Source organism: Phascolarctos cinereus, unplaced genomic scaffold, assembly GCF_003287225.1.
Source record: "Phascolarctos cinereus isolate Bilbo 61053 unplaced genomic scaffold, phaCin_HiC Scaffold_3;HRSCAF=262, whole genome shotgun sequence".
Taxonomy (NCBI): domain Eukaryota; kingdom Metazoa; phylum Chordata; class Mammalia; order Diprotodontia; family Phascolarctidae; genus Phascolarctos; species Phascolarctos cinereus.
Window position 1 is genome coordinate 180790730 of NW_027555736.1, and position 25457 is coordinate 180816186.

General features: G+C 37.0%; 1 protein-coding gene across 5 annotated transcripts in view; it reads left to right on the forward strand.

Moving 5' to 3' along the window:
• The window catches only part of LOC144456327 (uncharacterized), a 59739-nt gene that overhangs the window by 19062 nt on the left and 15220 nt on the right, over positions 1 to 25457 (forward strand). For 3 of the 5 annotated variants that reach the window (XR_013485395.1, XR_013485396.1, XM_078151320.1), the window contains exon 2: positions 14830 to 14943. Coding sequence is in view for 1 of the 5 variants with exons in the window: in XM_078151320.1 (XP_078007446.1) it covers positions 14830 to 14943 (114 nt within the window). In the remaining 4 variants the exon portion in view is untranslated. Of the gene's footprint in view, positions 1 to 14038; positions 14146 to 14829; positions 14944 to 21528; positions 21654 to 25457 lie in introns of those variants that run through there. The other 2 variants (XR_013485398.1, XR_013485397.1) reach the window with 2 other exon arrangements.

A 25457-nucleotide genomic window follows, 5' to 3' on the forward strand; every position in this document is an offset into this window, starting at 1 on the left:
CAGCCATTCTGCTATTTTGCACAGAAATAACAACAGCAATAACAATCACAACTAACATTTGTATATATTGCTTACTATGTTCCAGGAACGATGCTAAGTGCTCTATAATTATTATTTCATTTGCTCCTCACAATAACCCTAGGAGGCATGTGCTATTATAACCTCCTCCATTTTACAGATGAAGAAACTGAGGCAGGGCCATACAGGCAGTAACTGTCTGAGGACAGATTTGAACTCAAGTCTTCCCAACTCAAGGCCTGGTGCTATCATCCACAGCACCACCTAGCTGGCTAATAAAGCAATATAAATAATAATAATAATAATTATTATTATTATTTTATAGCTTAGTAGACACATCATAAAAAAAAAACTCAGTAGAAGGGGGGAAAGTACTATAACGTATGTGGCCCAGTCACAGTTGCTGAGACAAATGTGGAAGTTGAAGAAAATCAAAGTAAACTGTCTTTCAACATGGCATAGTGGAAAAAATACTAAATCTTGAATCAGGGCACCTGAATTTGAATCCTGGGTTTTTCATTAAATACCAGTGTGACAGTGGACAATTTGTTTAGCTCCTTTGGTCCTTAGTTTCTTAGTCTATAAAAGGAGGAGTCAGACTACATGACTCCTAAGATCCCTTCCAGGTCCAAATCTGTGTTATATGATACTATGATCTGTTAATGAAATGTGCATTTCTATAACTTTCATGCATTGTTCCTAGGTCTGTCTGTCCCCTGAGGCCAAGTCGATTAAATAAAATTCCTTTTGCAGGTAACAATCCTTCAAATAGGTGAAGACAGCTATTATGTTTTCTCCTAAGTCATCTTTTCTGTTGCAGCAAACATTATTAAGCATTGAGTATGTCCCATGCAATGGGGATACAAAGATGCGGAGAAAAATCTCTACTTCTTCCTCCCAATTCTCATGTGACATGATCTCTAGTCCCTTTGCTATCCCGGTTACCCTGCTTTGTACCCTCTCTAACTTGTCAATAGCATTACTAAATGTGGTGTATGGAACTAAATACTACGTTCCAGATGTGGTCTGGCCAGAACAAACAACCTAGCTATCATTTCCCTTGTGCTAAACCCTATAATAGGCTATAATGCAACCCAAGATTGCAGTACCTTTTTGACCCTCAAGATAATGCTTTTGATTTATGTTGAACTTGCAGTCTACTCACCTCCAAATTTAACATGCTCCAAATTTATATCTCTGATGTATTATAGGCTAAATGGGGTTAGTTGGCTGTCCTGGCAAACTACCACATACAATGAGTCTGTGGGAAATATGGATCCTAATTTTTTAAAAGTCATTGTTTGGAGATATAATGTATCTATGTATAATATGTTTACATCCAAGCAATGACTATACACACACACACACACACACACACACATACATACATATACAGACACACACACACATATGAAATTTTGTTGTTGTTCAGCCATTTTCAGTAGTGTCCAACTCGTCTTGACCTCATTTGGTGCTTTCTAGGCAAAGATGCTGGAGTGGCTCACCATTTCCTTCTTCAGATCATTTTACAGATGAGGAAACTGAGGCAAATAGGGTTAAGTGACTTGCCCATGGTCACATAGCTAGTAAGTGTCTGAGGCCAGATTTGAATTCAGGAAGATGAATCTTTCTGACTCTTGGCCCAGTACTCTATTCACTGTACCATCTAGCTGCATACATATTATAAAATATGATTGGTTTGAATATATTATATATTTATGTATTATAAAATATTATATGTTTGGATATATATTTTTATTTAAGCAATGACTTTACATAGTATATATGTTTGGGTATATGATATGTATCTAAATAATATCTTTTGAAATAAAATTAGAATCCATTTTGTCACAGGAACAATATCTATATGTCACTGTATATCTACACTGAAGGAAGTGGAGTAGACAAAGAGCATCAGGAGAGGTAGCAGAAGGATCTAAATCATTCAGTCCCATAGAATCTAAGGGAGAAGAGAGTTTAAAGAAGAATGTGTGCGTGCTAGCTACCTATCTATGTATATATCTGTGTATGTATCTGTGTATTGATCTGTGCATATACAGATATATGTTTACATTCATTTATATAATACACATGTAATTTATGTGTGTATATGTATACATATACATATACATACATATACATAAAGATAGACAGACAGACAGGTAGATAGATAGATAGATAGATAGATAGATAGATAGATAGATAGATAGATAGATAGATAGAATGCACTCAGCCTTCTTTAAAATCTCTTTTCCCTTGGATTCTATGGGACTGAATTATTTAGATCTTCTTCCTTGGAAGGTTTATCAACCTCCATGGATTCATATATCATTTTTATGCAAATGACTTCACAATGTTTAATTCTAGCCTTAATGAACCTTTCTATTCTGTATAGAGTGCTCCACTTTCACATTTTCAACTACCTATTGGACATCTTCATTTCCCTCTATGCATCAGTACCTTAAAATAAATACAATTAAATGTTTTCTCCCTACAAATAATCTCTTCCTGACTTCTTTATTTTTTTTTTGCACTATCATTATTCTCTTAATTCCTTGGGCTCTAAATTTAGAATATAAAGACTTTGATGCTTTCATGAATATATGATTTATTCAGTGTAGGGACTCACTCCAGTTGCTGCCTAACCATTCCTGACCATCCTATTTGACTCTCATCCAAGTCTTCCAAATCCTCTATTGTGGGAGCTACCCAATGTATTGGGGGCTTTTCTTTAGATGCCTTGACATTGCATGGATGCTAATGAGCATATAGACTGTCCTCAGTTATCCCTAACTGTCATCACATGACTGGACCACCTACTTTTCTGGTCATACAATACAGCTAGCTCCCTGAAACCATCTTTTATGTAGCTTCTCTTGAGCTCTTTTATTGGTAATGAGTTACAACCTACTGATATTCATCACCCATCTCAGTGAAGAGCTATTGCTCTTCAAATGAGCCTAAACATTGATTCCTTGCATTCCCTGGCACTTCATGACTTGTGACCATACAAAAGCTCAAGAAGATGTTAAAAAGATGTGTGTGTGTGTGTATGTGTGTGTGTAAAAGCTTGGTGCATTAAAAGCAGCATGTAATGTTCCAAAGGCAAGCCAACCCATTTTTGTCCTTTCCATTTAATTCTAGGCCTGTATCATTATTCTTCCACAGTGTTTACCCAAATTTAATTTGCTGATGGAGCAGTTCAATGGGTTGTTCAATTAACTGCATACCATGGTCTGGACCATAGTTTTCTTCATCCATTTGGTTTTTCCTATTTGGATTGTTAAGCAAAATTATTCTGAGTAATTATAGATCTCATCTGGTGGCTCTGCAGTGTACCATTGCTTGATTAAAATAATACAATGTCATCTCCAAACAGAAGCATCTAATGGACTGCCAGCTATAGAGAATTCTTCTTCCATTTGGACTCTGTCCTGGAAATGCTCCACAAAAGCAAAATATCTTTGGCAAGCCTGCATCTCCCTGTTTTATGCCTCACTTGATATTTGTAATCAGATGGTAATTAAACAAAGTTATCTCTGTTGTTACATCTTTCAAAGTATCTTAAGGGATTTTGACATGTGTGTGGGAGACATATTGCTGGAAAAGAGCCTTTACAGCAACATTTTGTATTATCAGATAATTTTTATATAATTATAATTATTTAATATATACAAAGGGGTTTTATGTTCTTTTATTCTTTTCAGTCAACTGTTTGACTGAGAGATAAAGTATCCTGTAGAATATCATTTGTAAAACACTGCCTATTCCCTTGTCATATCTTCATCAAGGATGTCCTTAATGCTTGCATATATTATTATCATGAAGCTTTTGTAAAGATGGAAGTGGAACATGAGTTGGTAGTTATTAATATTTTCTTGGTCCTTCTCTTTTTATTTTTGGAAAGGACCTAGATTTTCCCCAAACCTTTCATATCCTTCCCATTTCAGATGATTTAAGAGCTGATCCCTCAATCCCCTCCAAGATGTGTTAACTCCATCATAAACCTCCTATTTTTATACTTGACCTAGTCAAGTTGATCTTTCCATCTCCATTTTCTCTAGGGACATTTCCACCTCCTCATGTAACATATTAACAACTGTGATGTTACAGTCCAAATGAGGTAGCTCCACTTTCATTAATGGATAAGCATTTGCTTACATTCATCCTTACCAATTGAGTTTTTTGGGGGGGTTGGAGAAGGGGGGTGTTTGTCTTCTTCCTTCTAGTTTCATACTTAAATACCCTTGGGATGGTTTTATTTAGTTGAGTCTCTTGCCAAGCTTTCTATAAATTTGTTTTTCCTTCCAAGGCTTCTCACTGTTTTATGAGCAATACAGCTCATAATCTTAAACCACCCTCCTCCTTATGATTTCACAAATGAGTTTACGTTATAAACTGATGTTGCTTTTGGCTGCCACATCCCTTTACCTGGCAAGAAGAATATTTGCTGGCTGAGGTGGTTTCTAGGCTCTTTTGGTCTTCCTTGTGGCAATGATTTACATTAGAGATAAGACAAACAGTTGTAATACAAAATATGATTTGATAATATGAGAGGAGCAATGTGCTATGAGAGAGTGGGGGAGGTGAAATTTGAAGTTCCTTTAGGAGAAGGTCCATGTCTTGGAAAAAGGTATTTCCAGAGTCTTTAGAAAAATGCATTGCATATAAACAAATCTTCAATGAAAAATTATTGAATCATTTCATATTTTAGTGAGGCTCAGGTACATAAAAGAATACTTTGCTGAATGAATATTTTTTGGAATTTTTTTAATGTGGACAATTGTCCCATTATGTCATCAGTTGGATTTTATTAGTTTTCTGAAAAAAATATAGTTTAGTTTGGCTAATAGGCCTTGTATTCTTGTCATGATGGAGCTAAGTTCAGATGAAAAATGAAAGATCAATGTTAATAATTTGTCAATTAAAAAAATCTGGCTACCAAAAACCTACAAAGCATTGTATTATGTTCTTGTTGTGTTAAGATGAATGTTTATTATCATGTATTTCAATTTAACTCTAGGGGAATGTGGAATTTAAACCTGCTCCTTTAGTCAAAAAATCTTATAAATGATCCTGATTACATTTCAATAAAGGAATAAGAGAGTTACAGAAAGATTACTTTGTTTCTACTATCAGCCACGAACTTTCCTGTTGATAATATAGATGTAGCTCTCAGATGTTTAACATACGCAAAACCAAAACCAAAAATTTCTTAAGAACTATAAAATTATGTTGGAGGAGATGTGGAAAAATTGGGACATTAATTCACTGTTGGTGGAACTGAACTGATCCAACCATTTTGGAATTATGGCCAAAGCATTATAAAACTGTGTATACCTTTTGACCCAGTAATACCACAATTAGGTCTGTTTCCTAAGATTATCATGGAAGAAGAAAAAGAACTTATATGTTCTAAGATATTTATAGCAGCTCTCTTTGTGGTGGCAAAGAACTAGAACTTTAGGTGATGGCCGTAAATTGGGGAATGGCTAACAAAATTGTTATATATGATTGTGATGGAATACCACTGTGCTATAAGAAATAATGAGCAGGTTGGTTTTAGAAAATCATGGAAAAACTTTCATGCAGAGTGAAATGAGCAGAATCAAGAGAATGTTGTACACAGTAACAGCAATATTTTGCTTTGAATGACCAAGTCATTTTGAGTATTATAAATATTCAAATGAACTACAAAGGATTTATAAAGGAAGATGCTATCTACCTCCAGAGAAAGAACTAATGAATAGAAGTATATATACATATGCATATATATTATTTGCTTTTACATATATGTGTTTATGTATACACACATAGTTGTGTCTAATGGTAGCCTTCTCTAGGAAAGGGAGTGGGAAGGGAGGGAGAAAAAAAATAAAAAGTGTACAACAGAGAACAAAAAATTAGAAGGAAGCACAGAAAAGTAGGATAGCTTTGAAAACAGTACTTATTAGTTTTTTTTAAAGTAAGCAGTGTGAAATGGAAATTCATGTTTTTTTTTTATTGAATCCTCTTTTTATGTTGTTGTTGTGCTATGTCCATGGAAATGTTCCTTTTTTTCTTTATGTATGGATAAATGGATAAAAAATGGATAAAATGGAAAAAAAAAGAACCAAAAAGTCAATCTGAGAAAACTCAATTTTTTCATGAAAAAAATATAAACACTAAAAGGCTCTATCAGAATATGAACATTGTAATGTTGTTTTCTATGTATTTTCAAACCTCCACATCTTGGGCTGTGTATCCTGGCATCAGTGGTGAACTTGTATACCAAAGACCTGGATTGGAGTCCATTGGTTAATCCTTCTTAATTTAAGGCTCAGTTTATTTATGTATACAATAGAGACAGTACATGTATTACCTCCCTCATAGGATTGTTGTGAGTATCAAATAAAGTACTTGAAATAAGGTGCTTGATATCTAAACCACAAAGAATCACATCAATACAGAGTATTATTTCTGGGACATATTTTTCTTTCTTGAAAAATGAGGAGATTGGACCAAATGATTTGTAAGCTACCTTCCAGCTGAGGATTCTATATATTCCTGGTTATTGAGAGTTCCCTGGCCCCTTTCCTGTGCTGACTCAGAAGAGAGGTGCTGCATCAGAAATCCCATGAACTTTTATCTACAGCAAGTCACGGACAGCTTGGACTGGTGAAAGTACTGATTGAGTACTTAGGGAAATTCAATCTTTACATTTTACTATCCTTAAAGTAGTCAATGGAAATTATGAGACTTGGTCTCCAAAGCTCAAGTTAAAGGTTCTTTCCCATTTTATAGATGGAGAAACTGGAGTAAAGGCAAATAGCTAATTGAAACAGAGCTGGGACTAGCAGCATAAAACTTTCTGAAACAAGAATCTCTTTTAAAAAATGTTTTTGGAATGAGGGTGTGATTTATGTAGATGATGAACCATTTTAAAATTCAAGTTCTACAAGGGTAAGGGATGTGTTGTGTGTAGTATATTTGGAGTATTTAATAAGCTCAATTCCCTCATCCATTGTTAGACCACATGACCTATGAAAAGATTGCATTACCAGAATTCTTTTTTATTTGTTTGTTTGTTTGTTTGTTTTGATGAGGTAATTGGGGTTAAGTGACTTGCCCAGGGTCACACAGCTAGTAAGTGTCAAGTGTCCGAGGCTGGATTTGGACTCAGATCCTCCTGACTCCAAGGCCAGAGTGCTTACTAATAGAATTCTAAACCCCTGGAATAGAAACTGAGCTGCTCTACTTCAGGTGGCTCTACCTTGTGTTTCTGAGTCCTCCAAGAGGCTATATCTTTATGTCAGGATGGTATAGTGGAAAGATAAATGGCTTTGGATTCATAGAATCAAAGAACTGGGAAGGACCTCAGAGGAACTCTAGTCAAATCTGCAACTGTGAATCTCCTCTAAAAACATGTACTTGCTCCTTGTGTGATCTTGGACAAGGAAGAGCCTCTTCAGGCTCCAATTTCTTCAGCTGAAAATTAAAGATGTTGTATTAGATGATCTCCAATATTCCAGAAAATTCTATATCCAATGATCCATAGGTTATGTTCCCCATAGGACTGTTCTTAGGGACCCATCCTGACACCCCTCTCTCTTCTCATAGTGTGTTTTAGGAGAGTAGGATGAAGATTGAAGGAAATTTGTCCTTCTACAGTTGGAGATGATATATATGTGTGGGGTGTGTGTGTGTGTGTGTGTGTGTGTGTGTGTGTGTGGTTTTCTCGGGAGAACAGAACCAAGTGCAATTTATCTATCTATGTCTGCATCTGGAGGCAGCTAGGTGGCTCTGTAGATAGAGCACTGGGCCTGGAGTTAATTTTCAGCAAACTGGAATGCTTTCAAGCCACTAGAGTGGTTTGTCATTCCCTTCTCCATTGGATTAAGGCAAATAGAGGTTAAGTAACTTGCCCAGGGCCACACAGCTAGTGAGTTCAAATCTGGCCTCCAGATATCAATATAGATAGATAAATCACACTTGCTTCTGTCCTTCTCCTCAGAAAAATATATATCATCCCCAAATGTGGAAGGGCAAATTTCCTTCAGTCCTCATCCTACTTTCTTTCCCTTAGTTAATGGCCTACGTACAGTAACACTTTCCTAAGATATACTAAGAGAAGAAAGAAGAGTGTCAGTATGGGTCTCTGAGAACAGTCCTATGGGGAACATAACCTATGGATCATTGGATATAGAATTTTTAGGGGTGCTGGAGATCACCTAGTACAACCCCTTCCATTTTCCGGTGCCTTTGCCAAGAAAACCCCATACAGGGTCACAAGGAGGTGGACATGACTGAACTGAACAACAACATATCTATATATCTAATCTCTATGTCTTTTTCTGTAACTATATCAGCTATATATCTAGATCAGGATTGAGATGTAGCTCTAGATTTAGTTAGTTAAAGAAAGGGAGAGACCTGTTCTGACTTTTTTTTATAAATGAGGAAGCTACAGTCTGGGCAAATGAAGTGGCTTGCCCAAAGTTTTCCTAATTTAGCATTTACTCTGATCATAATGCTTGTATAAAATACAATAGTATTTATGCAGCACTTTAATATCTATGGGAAAAGAGCTTTACAAATATTATCTCATTTAATCCTTACAATAACCCTCATAGGTAGGTGCCATTATTATCTCCATTTTACAGCGAGGGAAACTGAAATAGACTTGCCTACAGTCACACAGCTAGTATTTGAAGCCAGATTTGAACTCCAGGTCTAATCGCCGTGCCACTGAGCTGCTCTAGAAAAGCAGAATAATTCCTTCTCTTAAGCAGCTCACATGCAACACACACAGGAGGTTTCAGCTGCAAGTCAGATGTAAAGATCCAGGGGTTCTTAGAAAGCAGCAGCAAAGCCGACAGTAATACATATTCAGTAGTGTTATTTCCATGGGTAAAACCACATTGGTTGAACTCTTTGTCAGTGCAAAGAACTTCGGTGATAAGAAATTTGAGTTTTGGTTCTTCAGCACCAGTGGCTGTTCAGGAAGGGTTATAAGACCTGAAGAAGCAGTTGAGAAGTCACATCTTCACAAGAATTACTCCACTGAATGACGGTTGCAGGGGGTAGGCTAGATGCATGACCTGTGGACTGGAGATTGCTGCTATTTCCAAGGCTCTTTTGCTTGGTTGTACGTAAGTAGAAGGTGATGATGATGGTAGTTGGAATGGCAGGATCCTTCTTAATAGAAGATGATCAGTTTGGGTGATAGCTGTGGGACTAGGAGAACTGGATTAGAAGTAGTGTAGGTCCTCTTCCCAGAACTTTTGGGCACAGGGTCCTGGGCAGTGTCCACAGGGGTTTCAAGGAAGTGGTGGTTGAAGAGATAGGAGTGGTTTGATGCAAATTGAATATTCTGTTTTCTTTCTTACTTGCAGAAAGCCTTTATGTTTTACCTAGGCTGGCTTGCCAACTTTATTGGTGGCATTACGTATTGGTAGAAGTGGGGATGGTGACCTCTTTCTCCACAAGGGTTGTTTCCCAGAGGTTGGAAGCAGGGCTGATGGTCTGAGAAATACTACTATTCCCCAGGCCATTGATCTCTGTAGAGGATAGTTAGTCACCAGTTAGTATTGGTGGTAGCTAGAATGGCTGGCCCCTTTCTCAAAAGAGATTGCTTCCATGGATCAGGTTTGTTGGAGATGGAGTGTCAAGCTCCAAGCCTTGAAGGTGGTCTAGGGAGTGGTGCTGTTCCTGGAGTTCTTGGGTTTACCTTATTCTTATAATGTCAAGAAAACAACAAACAAACAAGAAAGATGCCTAACATAGACCAACATATTACACCATATACCGAGATGAAGTAAAAATGGGTACATGATTTAGACATAAAAAGTGATGCTATAAGCAAATTAGGAGAACAAGGAATAGTTTACCTATCAGATCTATGGAGAACAGAAGAACTTGTGACAAAGCAAGAGATAGTGAATATTGTGAAATGCAAAATGGATAATTTCAATTATATCAAATTAAAAAGTTTTTGTGTGAACAAAGCCAGTGCAACCAAGATTAGGAGGGAAGCAGAAAGCTGGGAAACAATTTTTACAGTCAGTGTCTCTGATAAAGGCCTCATTTCTAAAATATATAAAGAAGTGAATCAAATTTATAATGAAAGTAATTCCCCAATTGACAAATGTTTAAAGGATGCAAACAGGCAGTTTTCAGATGAAGAAATTAAAACTATCTATAGTAAAAAAAATGCTCTAAGTCTCTATTGATTAGAGAAATGCAAATTAAAACAACTCTGAGGTACTACATCACACCTATCAGATTGGTTCACATAACAAAGCAGGAAAATGATAAATGTTGGAGGTGTAGGAAAATTGGAACACCAATGCATTGTTGGTGGAGTTGTGAACTCATTCAACCATTCTGGAGAACAATTTGGAACTATGCCTAAAGGGCTATTAAAACTGGTATTAAAAATACCTTTTGACCCAGCAATACCGCTTCTAGGTCTGTATTCCAAAGAGATAATAAAAATGGGGAAAGGACTCACATGTACAAAAATATTTATAGCAGCTCTTTTTTGTGGTGGTCAAGAATTAGAAATTGAGGGGATACCCATCAATTGGGGAATGGCTGAACAAGGTGTGGTATAAGAATATAATGGAATACTATTGTTCCATAACAAATGATGAGCAGGTTAACTTTATAACAACCTGGAAAGACTTATATGAACTGATGCTGAGTGAAGTAAGCAGAACCAGGAGAACACTGTACACAGTAACAGCAACATTGTGTGATGACCAAGTTTGATAGACTTAGCCCTTTTCAGTAATTCAAGGATCTAAGACAATTCCAAAAGATTTCATAATGGATAATGCTATCTACATCCAGAGAAAGAACTATGGAGTCTGAATGCAGATTGAAGCATACTTTTCTCTGTTATTTACTGTTACTTTGTTATGTACCAGTCACTTCCAGAAAGCATTGAAGTAGTTCTCTGAGAGGCAGCTGCTAAAGTCACCAGATGATCTGGGGATGCAGGGAGTGGGGAGCTTTCCCAGTGGTACCTGCATAACTGTTGCCTTGGGTACCTGGGTAGGCAATTAGATTATAAATGACTAGAGAATTTGATTCAGCTCAAAGTGGAGAGATTGGGAGTTTGCCTTACAGAGACAGAGAAAGAGAAGAGTGGGACAATGTTGAGGCACAAGGTGTGGTTATATTGACGACAAACCCCACAATTGACTATCATGGGAAGGCTGAGATGTGACTCATCTTCACGTCCTCCATTGGCCATACATCCCTTGCAGTCAGGTCAAGACCCCCACCTTGAAGACAGTGTCTTAAAGGACAAGAAACAAACATCTTGCCTAGAAGTTCTACTTTCCTCCTTTTCAGGAAGAACCTCATATTTATTACTGAGTTCCAAGTGTTAATTGGTTCTCTTCTTTTTTTCTTCTCTCTATCAAATTCTTCCACTTTTCCAACTCTGGACACAAATCAGTATTTTATCCTTCTTCACACGTTATTTGAGTCTAGGAGCAATACAATGACACTAAGATCCATGTGCTTCCATCCCCTTCATATTTAGGGAATTTATTTTGATAAGTGGTTCTCAAAATATGGTCTGGTGATCTATGAGGGTCTTTTCAAGGAGACCCATGAAGTCGATTATTTTCATAATAATACTAAGATATTTTAATTTAATGTGAATAGATATAACCCACTTGAAAACTTTGGTGGAACCTTGCAATGATAAGTAATCAATAATAATTTTAATAACCTATTGTTTGTCAATATTAATAGATTTAAAGGGAGCAATGATTCCTTGGAAGAGATGCTTTTATTTGAGGAAAATGGAAAATTAGCAAGAAATTATTTGTTAGAAATTTTTACTTGCCATAGGCTCATGATTAGACTAAGATCTGGAGCACAGAATCGTGTTCTTTATATGACCACAACTTTTTCTTTGTGACTGAAAACAACTGGGATGACCTCTGATATCTAGAGAGCTGATTGTCTGTGATGCAAATGAAAGAAACATAGTGGTCTCTAGTACACAAAAAATGCTATTAAATATTTCTCTTTCCACAACCAGTATTGGTTCCTTTCTCTCTCCTTCTCTTCCTTCCTTCCTTGCTTCCTTGCTTCCTTCTTTCTTTCCTTACTTCCTTCTTTCCTTCCTTTCTCCCTCCCTTCATTCCTTCCTTCCTCCCTTCATTCCTTCCTCCCTCCTTTTTTTTCCTTTTTCCTTCCTTTCTCTTTCTTTCTCTTCCCCTTTTCTTTTTGCTTTTTCTTCCTTTCATTCTTTCTTTTGTTCTTCTTTCCTTCCTACCTTCTTTCCTTCCCTCCCTCCTTTCCTCACCCCCTCTGTTTCTCTCTCCCTTTCCTCCTTTCATTCTTTCTTTTGTTCTTCCTTCTTTTCATTCTTTTTTTATTCTTCCTTCCTTCCTACCTTTTTTCCTTCCTCCCCTCCCTCCTTCCCTCCATCTTCCTCTCTTTCGCTCTCCATTCCTTCCTTTCTTTCTTCCTTCCTTCATTCTTTTTTCTTCCTGCTTTTTCCTCTTTCCTTTCTTTCATTCTTTTTGTTCTTCCTTCCTTCTTACCTTCTTTCCTTCCTTCCTTTCATTCTTTCTTTTGTTCTTCCTTCCTTCCTCCCTTTTCCCTCCCTCTTTCCCTCCCTCCCCCTCTCTTTCTCTCTCTTTTCCTTCCTTCCTTCCTTTCTTCCTTCCTTCCTTCCTTCCTTCCTTCCTTCCTTCCTTCCTTCCTTCCTTCCTTCCTTTTTCTCTTTCTCTCTTTCTTCTTTTTTTCCCCTTCTTCCTTCCAGGGTTTTAAAAATTGTAATAGATTAATTATAATAGATTAATTTTAAAAAAATACCATTGTGAAATCATCCACAATGTTTCTTTTCCTTATTTTCTCAAGTCACTTTCCCTTTGCTCCTGAACAGGTTTTGCAAGTAGAAATTTACCTTTCTCCATGGACAGGTACCTCCTTGATCTGTTGTTTTCAGGCTTCAATCACTGGTGACATATCTGCAATTCATACTGTTCTGAGTATCTTTTGTAACCATTATCATCTGAAAGACATCTAAAGAGGTTTTTGTTTTTGTTTTTTAGTGCTTGAGAGGATTAGGTTTCATTTTTTGCATTCCACAAAATTAAGTGGAAAAGTTGATCTACACTGACGTGAGGGGTTCAGTTTTGCAGAAACTTTTTTGTTTTTGTACTGAAAACAATCCATTTCTCTTTTTTTCTCCTGAAGTTGGGGTATAAAATGATTGACTCTTCCTCCACCCCCCACACAGGTGACATTCAACTAAATATGACTCACCCTGTCATGCGGTATGATTACTAAAATCACCCCCCCAAAAAAAAAACTGATGGGAGGAAGATCCTTGTTTAGTTATTGGGAAAGCATTAGCAAAAAAGATGACATTTTCTAAGTATTGAGGCTATGCCCTAGGATCAAGGAAGGAGTCAACTATCAATGGAACCTGTGTTGAACCAGAGTCAGTATGCGTTTACATCTGTATTATTTTAATAAAACAATCTACAAATAAATACAAAACTAAAAGGCAAATGTAGAGACATATTGCAAGTAAGCATACGTGTAAAAAAGGTAAGTACAAATTAGATCTGAATATTCATGAGTCACAAATCATTGACAGTTTGGAATAATGTAAAGCAGCTTTATAAATGAGGTTAAGGCAAGGGACATCAAAGAAATGCATCGTTAAATCAATAGCAATTTGATTGTGCATATACTTGTAAATTGCAGTTACAATTTTAGTGAGATAGGAGAAAAAAATACTGTGTATCTGATGAAAAAGGAAGACACATAAATACTCCCTTTTTTTCTTATTATATTTCTGCAATTCAGCATGTATTTGGAGACTTGCTGGGGAGAAAATGAGCAGTCTGGTTTCTCCCCACCAAAGATAGAGTTTGTCTCCTTTTTGCTGTCCCATCTCTGAATTGGCCTTGCTTGCTATTCTAGAAAAAGTCAATATTCAATGATTCCTATATAGTCACTTTCTAAGATGAAAACAATCACCAAATGTTGGTGACTTTTGTAGGTGACTAAGCTTCTAATCAGAGAGCCACTGTAAAATCACTTCCGTTGGACCACAAGCACTCTTTCAATGAATTTCCTCAGAAGGAGCTGGCTTCAGATGAATTACAGGTATAAGAATAAATTGCTAGAGTAAGTCTGGAAGAGAGCAGGGCTGTAAAAGATGGGTAGCACAACTATTTAAATCAAAGTTTCTTTTCATTTTTTTCCCAACAAGTCACTGGTTATTAATTACATTTTGGCTCTTTTGTCTCAGTGCCATTTTTTTTTAGATGTTGTTTAATATTTGAAATGGAGGAACTTAAAATACTGCTGACCCTCAACAAATTGCTAACTGGTCCAGGTCTTTCACTTAGAGCAGAAATGGTTCCAATTACTTTTTCTTAGATGTGCACATTTGGGTGACTTATCTGCAAGTTATAAACGAGGGCTTTCAGCCACCACGCTCTGTGAGCCTCTTCATTGTATCCTTGCCAGTCGTGCAGAATGATTGATGAAGCAAGTGACGTCACTGTGGAAATAACGTTGACGCCAAAACCAAACAATAGCACTAAATTTGGAAGCGGCTGAGGGATTTGAGGTCCTTTCAGAAAATTAATCTACATCTTTCTGCTGGGCTGGGTTTTTAAAACAGCCACCCTGATGAATGAAGTTAACAATTAGCCTGTGTCACATCTGGAGGAGAGAAATCCAGATGTGGGATGTTTGGAAGGAGATAATTTTGTTTTTTCTCCAATTCTGTATGTTAGCCTGTAAGAAGATAGTAGGTTACTTATTCTTTTTTTTTTTCATCAGACTTGTGCTTTCATCAGGATGGAGTACTCCCAGCATCGAAACTCTCTTCTCTGATGCAGGTCACCAACACTATATATAAAGTAGCCTTACAGATTTGCCCTGGGCACTATGAAAGTAAGTAACTTGCCCACTGTCACACAGATGGTATTAGTGAGAGACAAGCTATGAACCCAGGCCTCCCTGACTCTAAGGCCAGACTCTACTCCCTATGCTACTCTATTTCCTCCCTCCCTATTTTCTTCTTTTATACCCCTTGTGTATCCTAATGAGCTCCCTGGCAAAACAAATGGCTCTAGAATTTTTATGGCCTTTTCTATGCAAAATCTGCCTTCTGACTTGCTACACTGGTTCTGATTGAATAATCAGGTGGCTACAAGTGGCTTTGTCTCCAAGGTATACCCAGCCAGAATTTTCCTATTACCCACTCATCCCAAAGCAATTAGCTTTTTTAGCAAAAACTTTTGTTATTCCTTTCTTATATTATTTATTTCTGTGATGTGTTAAAATGCTTCATTCAAGGAGTCCTAGAATATTCAGGAAAGGATCTTACAAGTGATTTAATCCACCTTCTTCATTTTACAGATGAGGAAGCTGAGACTCACAGTGGGAGGCTTTCTTTTAAGTATTTAATCCATAACATTTGACTTAATGATTTCTACTGGCAGGGCTTCTCATAGATCAACAATTCTGGGGGAATCTTTCTTTCCTGAATCTTTCCTCCTCCCAAATTAGTTCTATTAATAATAACTTATGATTGAATAGTATATTAAAGTTAACAAAATATGTTATGTGCTTTATCTTACTTGATTTTCATAACATTTTTGTGTAGCCTACCACACAAAGTATCATTATCCCAATTTGACAAATGAAAATAAAATTTACTGATGATAAGTGGCCCTTGATCACACAATTGATATATGTCAGAGACAAAATTTGAACTCAGTTCTTTTCTTTCTTCTAGCTCCCTTCCTCCCCACCTCATTTTAGAGAAGGCCACCATTTGACACAGATTTTATAAATATGTATAAAATTGTACTATGCATACTTCTATTTATCAGTTCTTTCTCTAAAGGTAGATACTGTCTTCCTTCATAGGTCCTTTGTAGTTGATTTGAGTATTTATAATACTCAGAAAACTTGGTTGTTCACAATTATTCTTTGGACAATATTGCTGTTACTGTATACAATGTTCTCTTGGTTCTGCTCATTTTACTCTTCATTATTTCATGAAAGTCTTTCCAACCTGCTCATCATTTCTTATAGTACAGTAATATTTCATCACAATCATATACCACAACTTGTTCAGTCATTCCCCAGTTGATGGGTATCCTTTCAGTTTCCAGATCTTTGCCACCACAAAGAGAGCTGCCATGAATATTTTAGGGCACATAGATTCTTTTCCTTTTTTCTTGACCCTATTGCCAGGTCAAAGGGTATATGCAGTTTTATAATTCTTTGGGCATACTTTCAGATTGCTCTCCAAGATCAAGTTCACAGTTCCACCAACAGTATATTGCCCAGTTCTTTTCTTAGTTCAAATCTGGCACTTCATGCAAGGGTATGAAATCAGGATGAGGAATGTTGTGTTTGAGGAATAGCAAGAGAGCCAATTTGACTGGACAATAAAATGAGTGAAGGTACTAATTACACTTCAAGTAGATGTGAGCCAGGTTTCTCTTCTGTAAGATGAAGGAGATAGTGGCAGCTAGGTGGCACAGTGGATAGAGCACTGGCCCTGAAGTCAGGAGGACCTGAGTTCAAATTTGACCTCAGACCAAACACTTGACACTTGCTAGCTGTGTGACCCTGGGCAAGTCACTTAACCCCAATTGCCTAAAAAAAAAAGATGAAGAAGGTGAACCAAATAGTCTCTACTGTCCCTTCCTGCTCTAAAATTCTATTCTGTGACTCACTATGTTTAGTAACAATTTTGCCTCCCTACACTAATGAAATCATAGACCCAGAAAGCCCTTCCCCAGACTCCCTAAAATAATTTTGGTGAAGAGTGGAAGGATTAAAATGAAGGAATGAGCCTGGCTTTGTTTTTAAATGAAGAACGTGGAAAGATATTCAGACAACTCTTTGTGGTAGCAAAGAACTGGAAACTGAGGGGATGCCCATCAATTGAGGAATGGCTGAACAAGTTGTGGTATATAATGGTGATGGAATATCACTCTGCTGTGAGAAATGATGAGCAGGTTGGTTTTAGAAAAAACATGGAAAGACTGAAATGAAATAATAAAGAGTGAAACCAACAGAACTAAGAGAATGTTGTATACAGTAGTAGCAATATTGTGAACAACCAAATTATTCTGAGTATTACAAATACTTCAAACAACTACAAAGGACCTGTGAAGGAAGATGCTATCCACCTCCAGAGAAAGAACTGACAAACAGAAGCATGCATGGTATAGTTTTGCATATATTTATAAATCTCTGTCAAATGGTGGCCTTCTCTAGTGTGGAATAAGAAGGGAAGGAGGGAAGGAGACAGTTCAGAATTTGAAATGTAACAAAAATAAATTAAATCAAAAAAAGAAAATTCAAAATTTTTACATAGTTGCTGTGGAGCTGACAAGTGACATTGAAATAAATATGGAGTTATCTTTTTAACAAATAATCCCTAAAAAAATAGCACACGAGCTATTTACAGCTAAGATATTGTGAGTAGCTAAAATAAATTTAATAGTTTGTTGTTTGGACCATATCTACTGAAGCCTAAGGATCTGAAATATTTCCTGAAAATATTTGGTGATTATGTATATGTGATATTGTGACAGGGTTTATTATACAAATGTTCAAAGTTCTAGTGTTAATTTGAAACACCTTTGAAGCCTTCAAATTTAGTTTTAGCTATATTTATAAATTAATCATTAGTATTATTTGTGTTTTTTTTTATGGAGGTGGTAATTTTATTCCCAAATCTGTTGTCACACTTGTCTCACTTGCCATTAGGTAATCAATCCATCAGTGTTCCCAGGCATATTTCTATCAACTGATGCCTCAAGTGTCCCATTTTCCTGTTTTTGAGCTCAGGCCTAGAATACTTCTTTATGACTTTGAGGCAGAATTCAATAACACACATATTGATGGCATATGTGAGTTCAGGACACCCCAATTTTTTATAATGTATTCAATCTTCACCAAACAGTCTCAAAAGAAAATCATAAATGTCACTCTTGATAGGTTTGTCCAAAAAAGTTCTAAATGTAAAATTAATCCCATGCACAGATTCAATAAGAGGTCTGGAGGTGAGTTTAAAAGATCAGTTAGTCTAGGCCCTATGAGTTGGTGTGAAATGCAGAGATAGAAGTTAATTGGAGGTAAGATTGAGATTCCTGTTACAATGGAGAAAAAAATAAAAAGAAATTTTTACATAAATTTTATATATAAAAAATTAAAAAACAAAATCTGAATATTTTCCTCTGTGGTAGAATCAATAAATTAATCAATTGACAAGTATTTATTTAGTTCCTACTGTGTGCCTGGAATTGTAGTAGATGCCAGGGATAAAATGAAAAAGCCCCTGTGTTCACATAGAAACAATGAACATGAACCTGGACAGACTTAGAGAGATAGTGGAGGATAGAAAGGCCTGTTGTGCTGTGGTTCACGGGGTCACAAAGAGTCAGACATGACTGAATGGTAACAACAACTCTACATTCAAGGAATTTATATTCTATAAAGGGAGACAATATGTGCACATACAAATACAGTACAAGGGAATTATGGGGATAGGAGGCACTAGAAATCAGGAATTGGGAAAGACTTCATGTGGGAGATTTGAGTTGAGTTTTGAAGGAAACAACAGATTTTAAAAGATGGAAGTGTGAAGGAAGTGCATTCAGGGAATGAAAGAATACCCTATGAGAAATGCAGGAGACAGGGGAGGGAACATTGACTGTGAAGAACATTGAATGGGCCATTTTGCCTAGATGAAAAGTGTGTGGATATGAGAATTTGTCTTGTTTCTAAAGAATAAGGAAATAACATATGTCCTTTAAACTAATTCTAGGATCTGAGTACTTTTACTTATGATCAAACCACAAGCATTTAGTAAATGCCTTCTGTTGTTTCTGTTTCGTCCAGAAACTCTGAAGGTCTTCTCCTCCCAGATAAATTTTTTTTGACTAAGTAAAGAGGCCATTTCCTGCCTCACTTCTTATTAAACCTTAATCACTGAATATGTTGCCTCAGTCAAAATGAGACCTGTTAAAGACCTCAACTTGAAAAAGCCAAGGTCTCCTACTGCATCCTGGGCCATCTCCAGTCCTCCTGATCTATATCTGGCCACTGGACCCAGATGGCTCTGAAGGAGAAAGTGAGGCTGATGACTTTGCGTGGTCCTGCCTCACTGAAATCCAATTCATTTGCATGTCATGGCATCACCTCCCTGATGTTACCGTCCTCTTTGAGAACGAAGGACAAACGACAACAACAATTGGATCTATGTGCTTGACAATTAGGAAAATGTCCATGCCTGAAAGAAGCCTATGTCACATCAGAGGAGACAATATTTATGTATGAAGTATATGTGAAATAGTAAAGATATGTATGTGTGTGTATGTATGTATATATCTATCATATATATACATATATATATATATATACACACATATACACATATATATGTATACAATTTTGCAGGGTGGCGAAGGTAGTGCTGATAACTGGGACTTCATTTAAAAGACAGAGCTAGAGCTAACTGTGGAACAAAGCTGGGGATTCTTTGAGGTGGAACTCAGTTGGAAGTCCACTGCAGGCCTGTGAAAAGGAGCAGAGGAAGGAGATGGTATGTTATAGATGAGGACGATGACGATGGTGAATAATATTAACCATCAACATTTGTTGGATTGCCTGTGTTATATTTGGCCCTGCCCACTCTATCTCATCATGTGGACTGACTCCTGTGTCCATATTCAGTTCTTTTCTTTTGAAGTGGGATTTGATGGGAACAGGAACAAATAAAATTGATATCAGTTTTGGATTTTGAAGTAGAGCCAATCTCAGATCAGTCAAAGTTGACTACTCTGAAGCAGATGACACAGCAGTGATTTTAAATCTCTTCAGCCTAAAACAGAGTTGAGCTAGTAGCCTGAAGGAGAAAGCCTCTAAATCTCTTTATTACCCTAACCCCTATAATCTCTTCATTTTAACCAAATACACACAAGAATGTAGGAGAGCATTCCAGTTAACATGTCACAAAGTCTTCCTCTCGGATAAGAACCAGGCCATTGGAGTTTGCTATTGGCACAAAATATTTTAAATCCAAGGAAACCATTTTGGACATTGCTTATTTTGATGACGAAGCCATTTCGTTTGGTAAATGCCTCATGCCAATTTGCTTCCTTATGGAGTATATGCTCTGGCATCCCATCTTGATTTGCCACCAAACTTTCTAGCTATTGTAGAAGCAGCTAAAAATAAAAGTAGCTGTTTAACTAATTTTCCCTTTTTCTTAATTTGGCAATTATCAAATCACACTTGTCAATACAACGACTGAATCAGATGTGACCTAGACATCAACATTTTAAAAAGCCTCTGTAGCCTTTCCTATTATTTCGAGTTGTAGTAGCTACAAGCAAAATCTTGATTGGATCAATAGAAAACAAAAACACGCTCTCCTTTGTCATTTCAGAGTCATCTATTAAAACAATTCAAATACAAAAATCAACTTGGTTAGAATACAAATGGGACAGCATAATGAGGCTTATGTTTAGAAATGCAAGACACATTTTTTTTTGGAAAGTATTTTAGGGAGAATTAATCTAATCCTAGCCATTAATATTCTTCCATCATGTGATTTTCATTCTTGGACATGTGGATACTATAAAATACATTATTAAGCCTTGTCATTTTTTTCCTCCCTTCCCTTCCTTTCCCCTTCCTTTATTTTTTTATTCCTCTTTCTCCTTTTCCTTTTTTTTTTTTACCATCACCTTTCTCCCGCTTTTAAAAAATACTACTATTCTGTGATTCAAAGAAATAAGATTTTGTGGAGTTGCCTTTTTTCCTCCATCAGTCACATTAAACTAGCAGAACCATGTCAAAGACAGCCTGGATCCAGAGGTAATAATAAGCCATGAACCAGTAATAGGTGAGGTGAGCTCAGCCTTAGTGAATTAGGCACCAGAGAAATATGCATTTACTTTTTAATGATTGCTTATGATCTTGTAGTCTATACTTGTACTTTTTTTCTTGGCAAGTTAATTTTATATTGTGATTGGGGATGCTACAACATTAGAAATGTCTGTGTAGCATTTGCAAGAAACCCAGCTATGCTTGTGGCTGTTGTGAAGAATACACATAAATGCATAAGTATTTTCAATTACTAACATTCATTTTGATGTTTCTGTTGCTTTTGTGGCTTTAAAAATGGAAAATATAAGTGATAGATTAGAAATCATTACCTATAGCTGTCATAAAAAATTTTTCTTTTCCTCCCCTCACTGGTTTGTATTTTTAAGGAATTTGTGTATCTTATATATCCTGATATCCTATGTACAGAAAGTGACATCTACTGGAGAAAGCAGAGCTGAAGATTTCTTTTACAAACTCTTTTTCCTGTAAACTTTTAGAGAAACTGTACCAGCTTCAAGCTTAGACTCAATTTGAAGTAACAAAACCTTAAAAAAATGTACTAGCTGCCTATACAGAGCATGAAGCCTGACTTGAGTTTTCTTGCTATTTTTTCAAAAGTTACTTTGGGCAAGAGTGGCTGTGGGCCCATGATATGGCTGTTTCTGGATTTCTCAACTTAGGATGCACACTTTACTCCCTAAAGGATAGCACTGATAACATTTCATTGAGGAGAAACCCTTGAATGGCAGGTATGACTAATTCCACTTGGCAAGTTATTCTGGAAAAAAAAATGAACTGGTAACGTGTGATTTTGTTCAAATGGAAATTAATATAAGATTTATTGGCAAAGGGCAAGACGGAAGTACAAATAAGGTAGGTAATTTATTTCTGATAGAAAGCCCTTCTTTAAAATCAGTCATTTTTGTCAGTTAGCAAGCATTTCAGTACCTACTATATTCCAGGCATTGCATCAGTCACTGGAAATAAAAAGACAAAAGTAAAACAGTCCCTGCCCTCAAGTAGCTTATACTTTATCATGGGAGATGACATGTGTCAATTTAGTCACATACTGCCTTCCAGTATCATTATTCTAATTCACTCTGATTGAACCTTCTGGGTTGGGGTGGAGCCATGTTCTCAGGGTATTTGAACGGACTGTACAGAATTTCCCTCTTGGGGCCCAAACTGAGAAGTAAAGCAGATTCATCAGAAGTAGCAATAGTTTATTCGATCACTTTCTCTTAAGGGATACTAATTCATATCCTTTGCTTAAAATATTTTTTTCCTTTAGGATCTCAAAGTATCTTACCCCCTTAGCTGCTCTCATTCCAGTGCTAATTACTGTCATCTTCATTTTACAGTCTGAGAACTTGCACAGAGGGATTGTCTATGTTGGTAGAAAATTATGTCTGACTCAGGCTCAAAAGATTAGAACTCAGTTCTTTCTATTTTAGGTCATAATCTTTTATACTATCCACCAGTATTTTCTTCTATTTGGATTTATCTCTATGGTTTAAGTAGCTAAAAATTCTAAAGGGCTATTTAAAAAATAATCTGATTTTGTTTTTTGGGGAGTATTTTTTGTTTGTTTTGTTATGTTTTTGTAATAATACTTGTGTACTCCCTCTGCTGGCCCTGCTAATTAGCAAACACCTTTCATCCCAAAGCATTTTTGACATAATCCGTGATGCCAAATGGTTAAGCAAGATGCCATGCAGCTCTCTTTGATGAAGTTGGTAAGGAAAGTAACATGTCAGTGGTATTTTGCGCAAAGCAATCAAGCAGGAAGAAAAGTAGATCATAGGTTGAAAAAATTTCATAATATGAACAAAGTTTTTCCAGGAAACACAGGAAAAAAGTGCATGAGACATGAAAACAGAGTCTGGCAAGAACCTTCTTAATTAAAAAAAATGTAAATTGTGTTAATGTTTAAAATAAATTAGAATGTTTTTAGTGAAAGATACAAAATACAAGATCCCTCTGTTTTGATTGCCAGTTAACCAGGAGTACTTCACTTTGTTTACACTTCATCTACCAGAAACTGATGTTGCCCTATCTTTGTAGGTATTAATGTCTATCTGGAAGAGATATATAGCTGTCCAATGTTGATAGACTGGATTAACTTCTCGCTTGCTGTACCTCCATCATTAACATTACAGACAAAGAGGATGACAGCTTTCCTCAAATCCCAGGCCTAATCATAGAATAGAGAAGTGACTTTTGGGAGGTGCATTAGCATGAAATTAGGGTCCGTTTAATAAATTACCCCTTATGGGGCACTTTGAACCCTAGTGGTCAGAAGAGGTTAATGCACTCCACGCAAGTGAGGCAACCACTCTGCAAGGCTAGTAGCAACAGGGCCAAAGTCATCTAGACCTTCTTTGCATTAATAGCCTCATCTTTTTGAGCTGGCTTTGTAGTTTTCCATATTATCCAACTCACCATTTGCTTACATTGGATTTACATTTTATTTTCTTATAACTTGAACAGCTTTCCCCTGTCTTCCATTTCTAATGTCACCATGCTTGTTCAGGCCTTCATTACTGCTCATCTGGATTATTTGTAATAGCCTCCCAACATGGCTTCCCACTTATAGTCTCTTCTTCCTCCAATCCATGCTTCTGTTAGGTTAAACTTTCTGATGCATAGCTGTGGGCATGTTATTCTCATGCTTAAAAATCTTCAATAATTCCTCTAGTCTATTAAATAAAATCTAAACTTCTTGGCTTGGTATTCAAGGCCCTCCACAATAACCTGTGAGTAGTAGTAGCTCCCTCACTGGGGACCCAACTGGCCAGTTCCAGTTGGGTAAGGCAGCTTGCTTCTTCCTTCCTTCCTTCCTTCCTTCCTTCCTTCCTTCCTTCCTTCCTTCCTTCCTTCCTTCCTTCCTTCCTTCCTTCCTTCCTTCCTTCCTTCCTTCTTTCCTTCCTTCCTTCCTTCCTTCCTTCCTTCCTTCCTTCCTTCCTTCCTTCCTTCCTTCCTTCCTTCCTTCCTTCCTTCCTTCCTTCCTTCCCTTCTCTTTTTCCTCTCCCACAGTCCACAAAGGGAATCATACCTTTATCTATGGGTGATCTGCCCAAAGGAGTACAAATTTTGATCACTGAAATAAAGCAATATATCTTGGAATTTATGGCCTAGATTTCCTTTTTAAGGGCCATGCCTTAAACCCAAATCACTCTGGCTCTCACTGATTGGCCAAGAATAGGTCCCAACCTAAGCTTCACTTGGTCATTGTTTGGATTCTGATGGCTCAGAGTGAGGATAAATAACATTTTTTTTTTCTGTTTTGGCCAGAAACTCTGAAGGTCTTCCCCTCTCAGATTGATTTTATTTTTTTGACCAGGTAAAAGAAACCATTTTTTGCCTCCTTTTTACCTAATCTTAATCACTGAATGAGTGTTTCCTCAGACAAACTGAGACTTGGGAGAGACCTTAGCTCAAAAAGGCCAAGGTATCCCACTGCATCTTGGGCCATCTCCAGTCATCTTGATCTGTATCTTGCCATTGGACCCAGATGGCTCTGGAGGAGAGAGTGAGGCTGGTGGCTTTGCACAGCCCTCCCTCACTTAAATCCAATTCACTTGCAACTCATGACATCTCCTTCCTGATGTCATGGTCCTCTTCAACAATGAAGGACAAACTACAATCTGATTCTGGACTTCTTTCTGAATTTGTTGTGATTGTTCTGTCAGTTGTATCTGACTCTTCGTGACCTCATTTGGGGTTTTCTTGCCTGAAATACTGGAGTTGTTTGCCATTTCCTTCTCTACTTCATTTTACAAATGAGGAAACTGGGTTAAATGACTTGTCCAGGGTCACCCAGCTATAAGTGTCTGAGGCCACATTTGAACTCAGGTCCTTCTGACTCCAGAGCCTGCACTTTAGCCACTGCTCCACTTTAGCCACTGCTCCACCTAGCTACCTGTTTTCTCTCATGTTATTCCCTTTTATATGGCCTATACTCCAATCAAATCCTCTCCCCCAACAGGTAACTTGTGGTACCATCATATCTTTGCTCATTTCCTCTCCATCACTGCTTCCAGCTGAATTTTATTTAAGACCTAACTAAAACGCCAACTCCTTCATGAGTCCTTTTTGATTTCTCCAGTCAGAATGGATCTTTCCCCCCTTTGAACTCTCATTATTCTTTCTCCGTACCTATCTTTCTTCCTCTCTTAATCGTGAACATTTCTTTTCTCCTCTGTACTGTAACTTCCTTGAGGTCAGATAACATATATCCTTCTTCTCTCTATCTCCCACGATGCCTAGTCTAGGACTCTGCGTATTATGAGTACTCAATAGATCGCTAATAAATAAGCAAATAAAGACAAAAGGATTTGTATGGGGCTTTGAAGGATGAGAATAATTTGTATGTTAAACCGCGTCATTAGAGTCTTTAACATTGGATGATAAAGAAAAGTACTCATCAAAATCTGCAACTACTGAGAAGTAAGCAACTATAGTGGCACGTGTTTTTGGGTGGCAGTATTTCAATCCAGAAACAAGTCTCTTCCTGCTCCCTTTTTTTTTTCTACTACACACAGCTT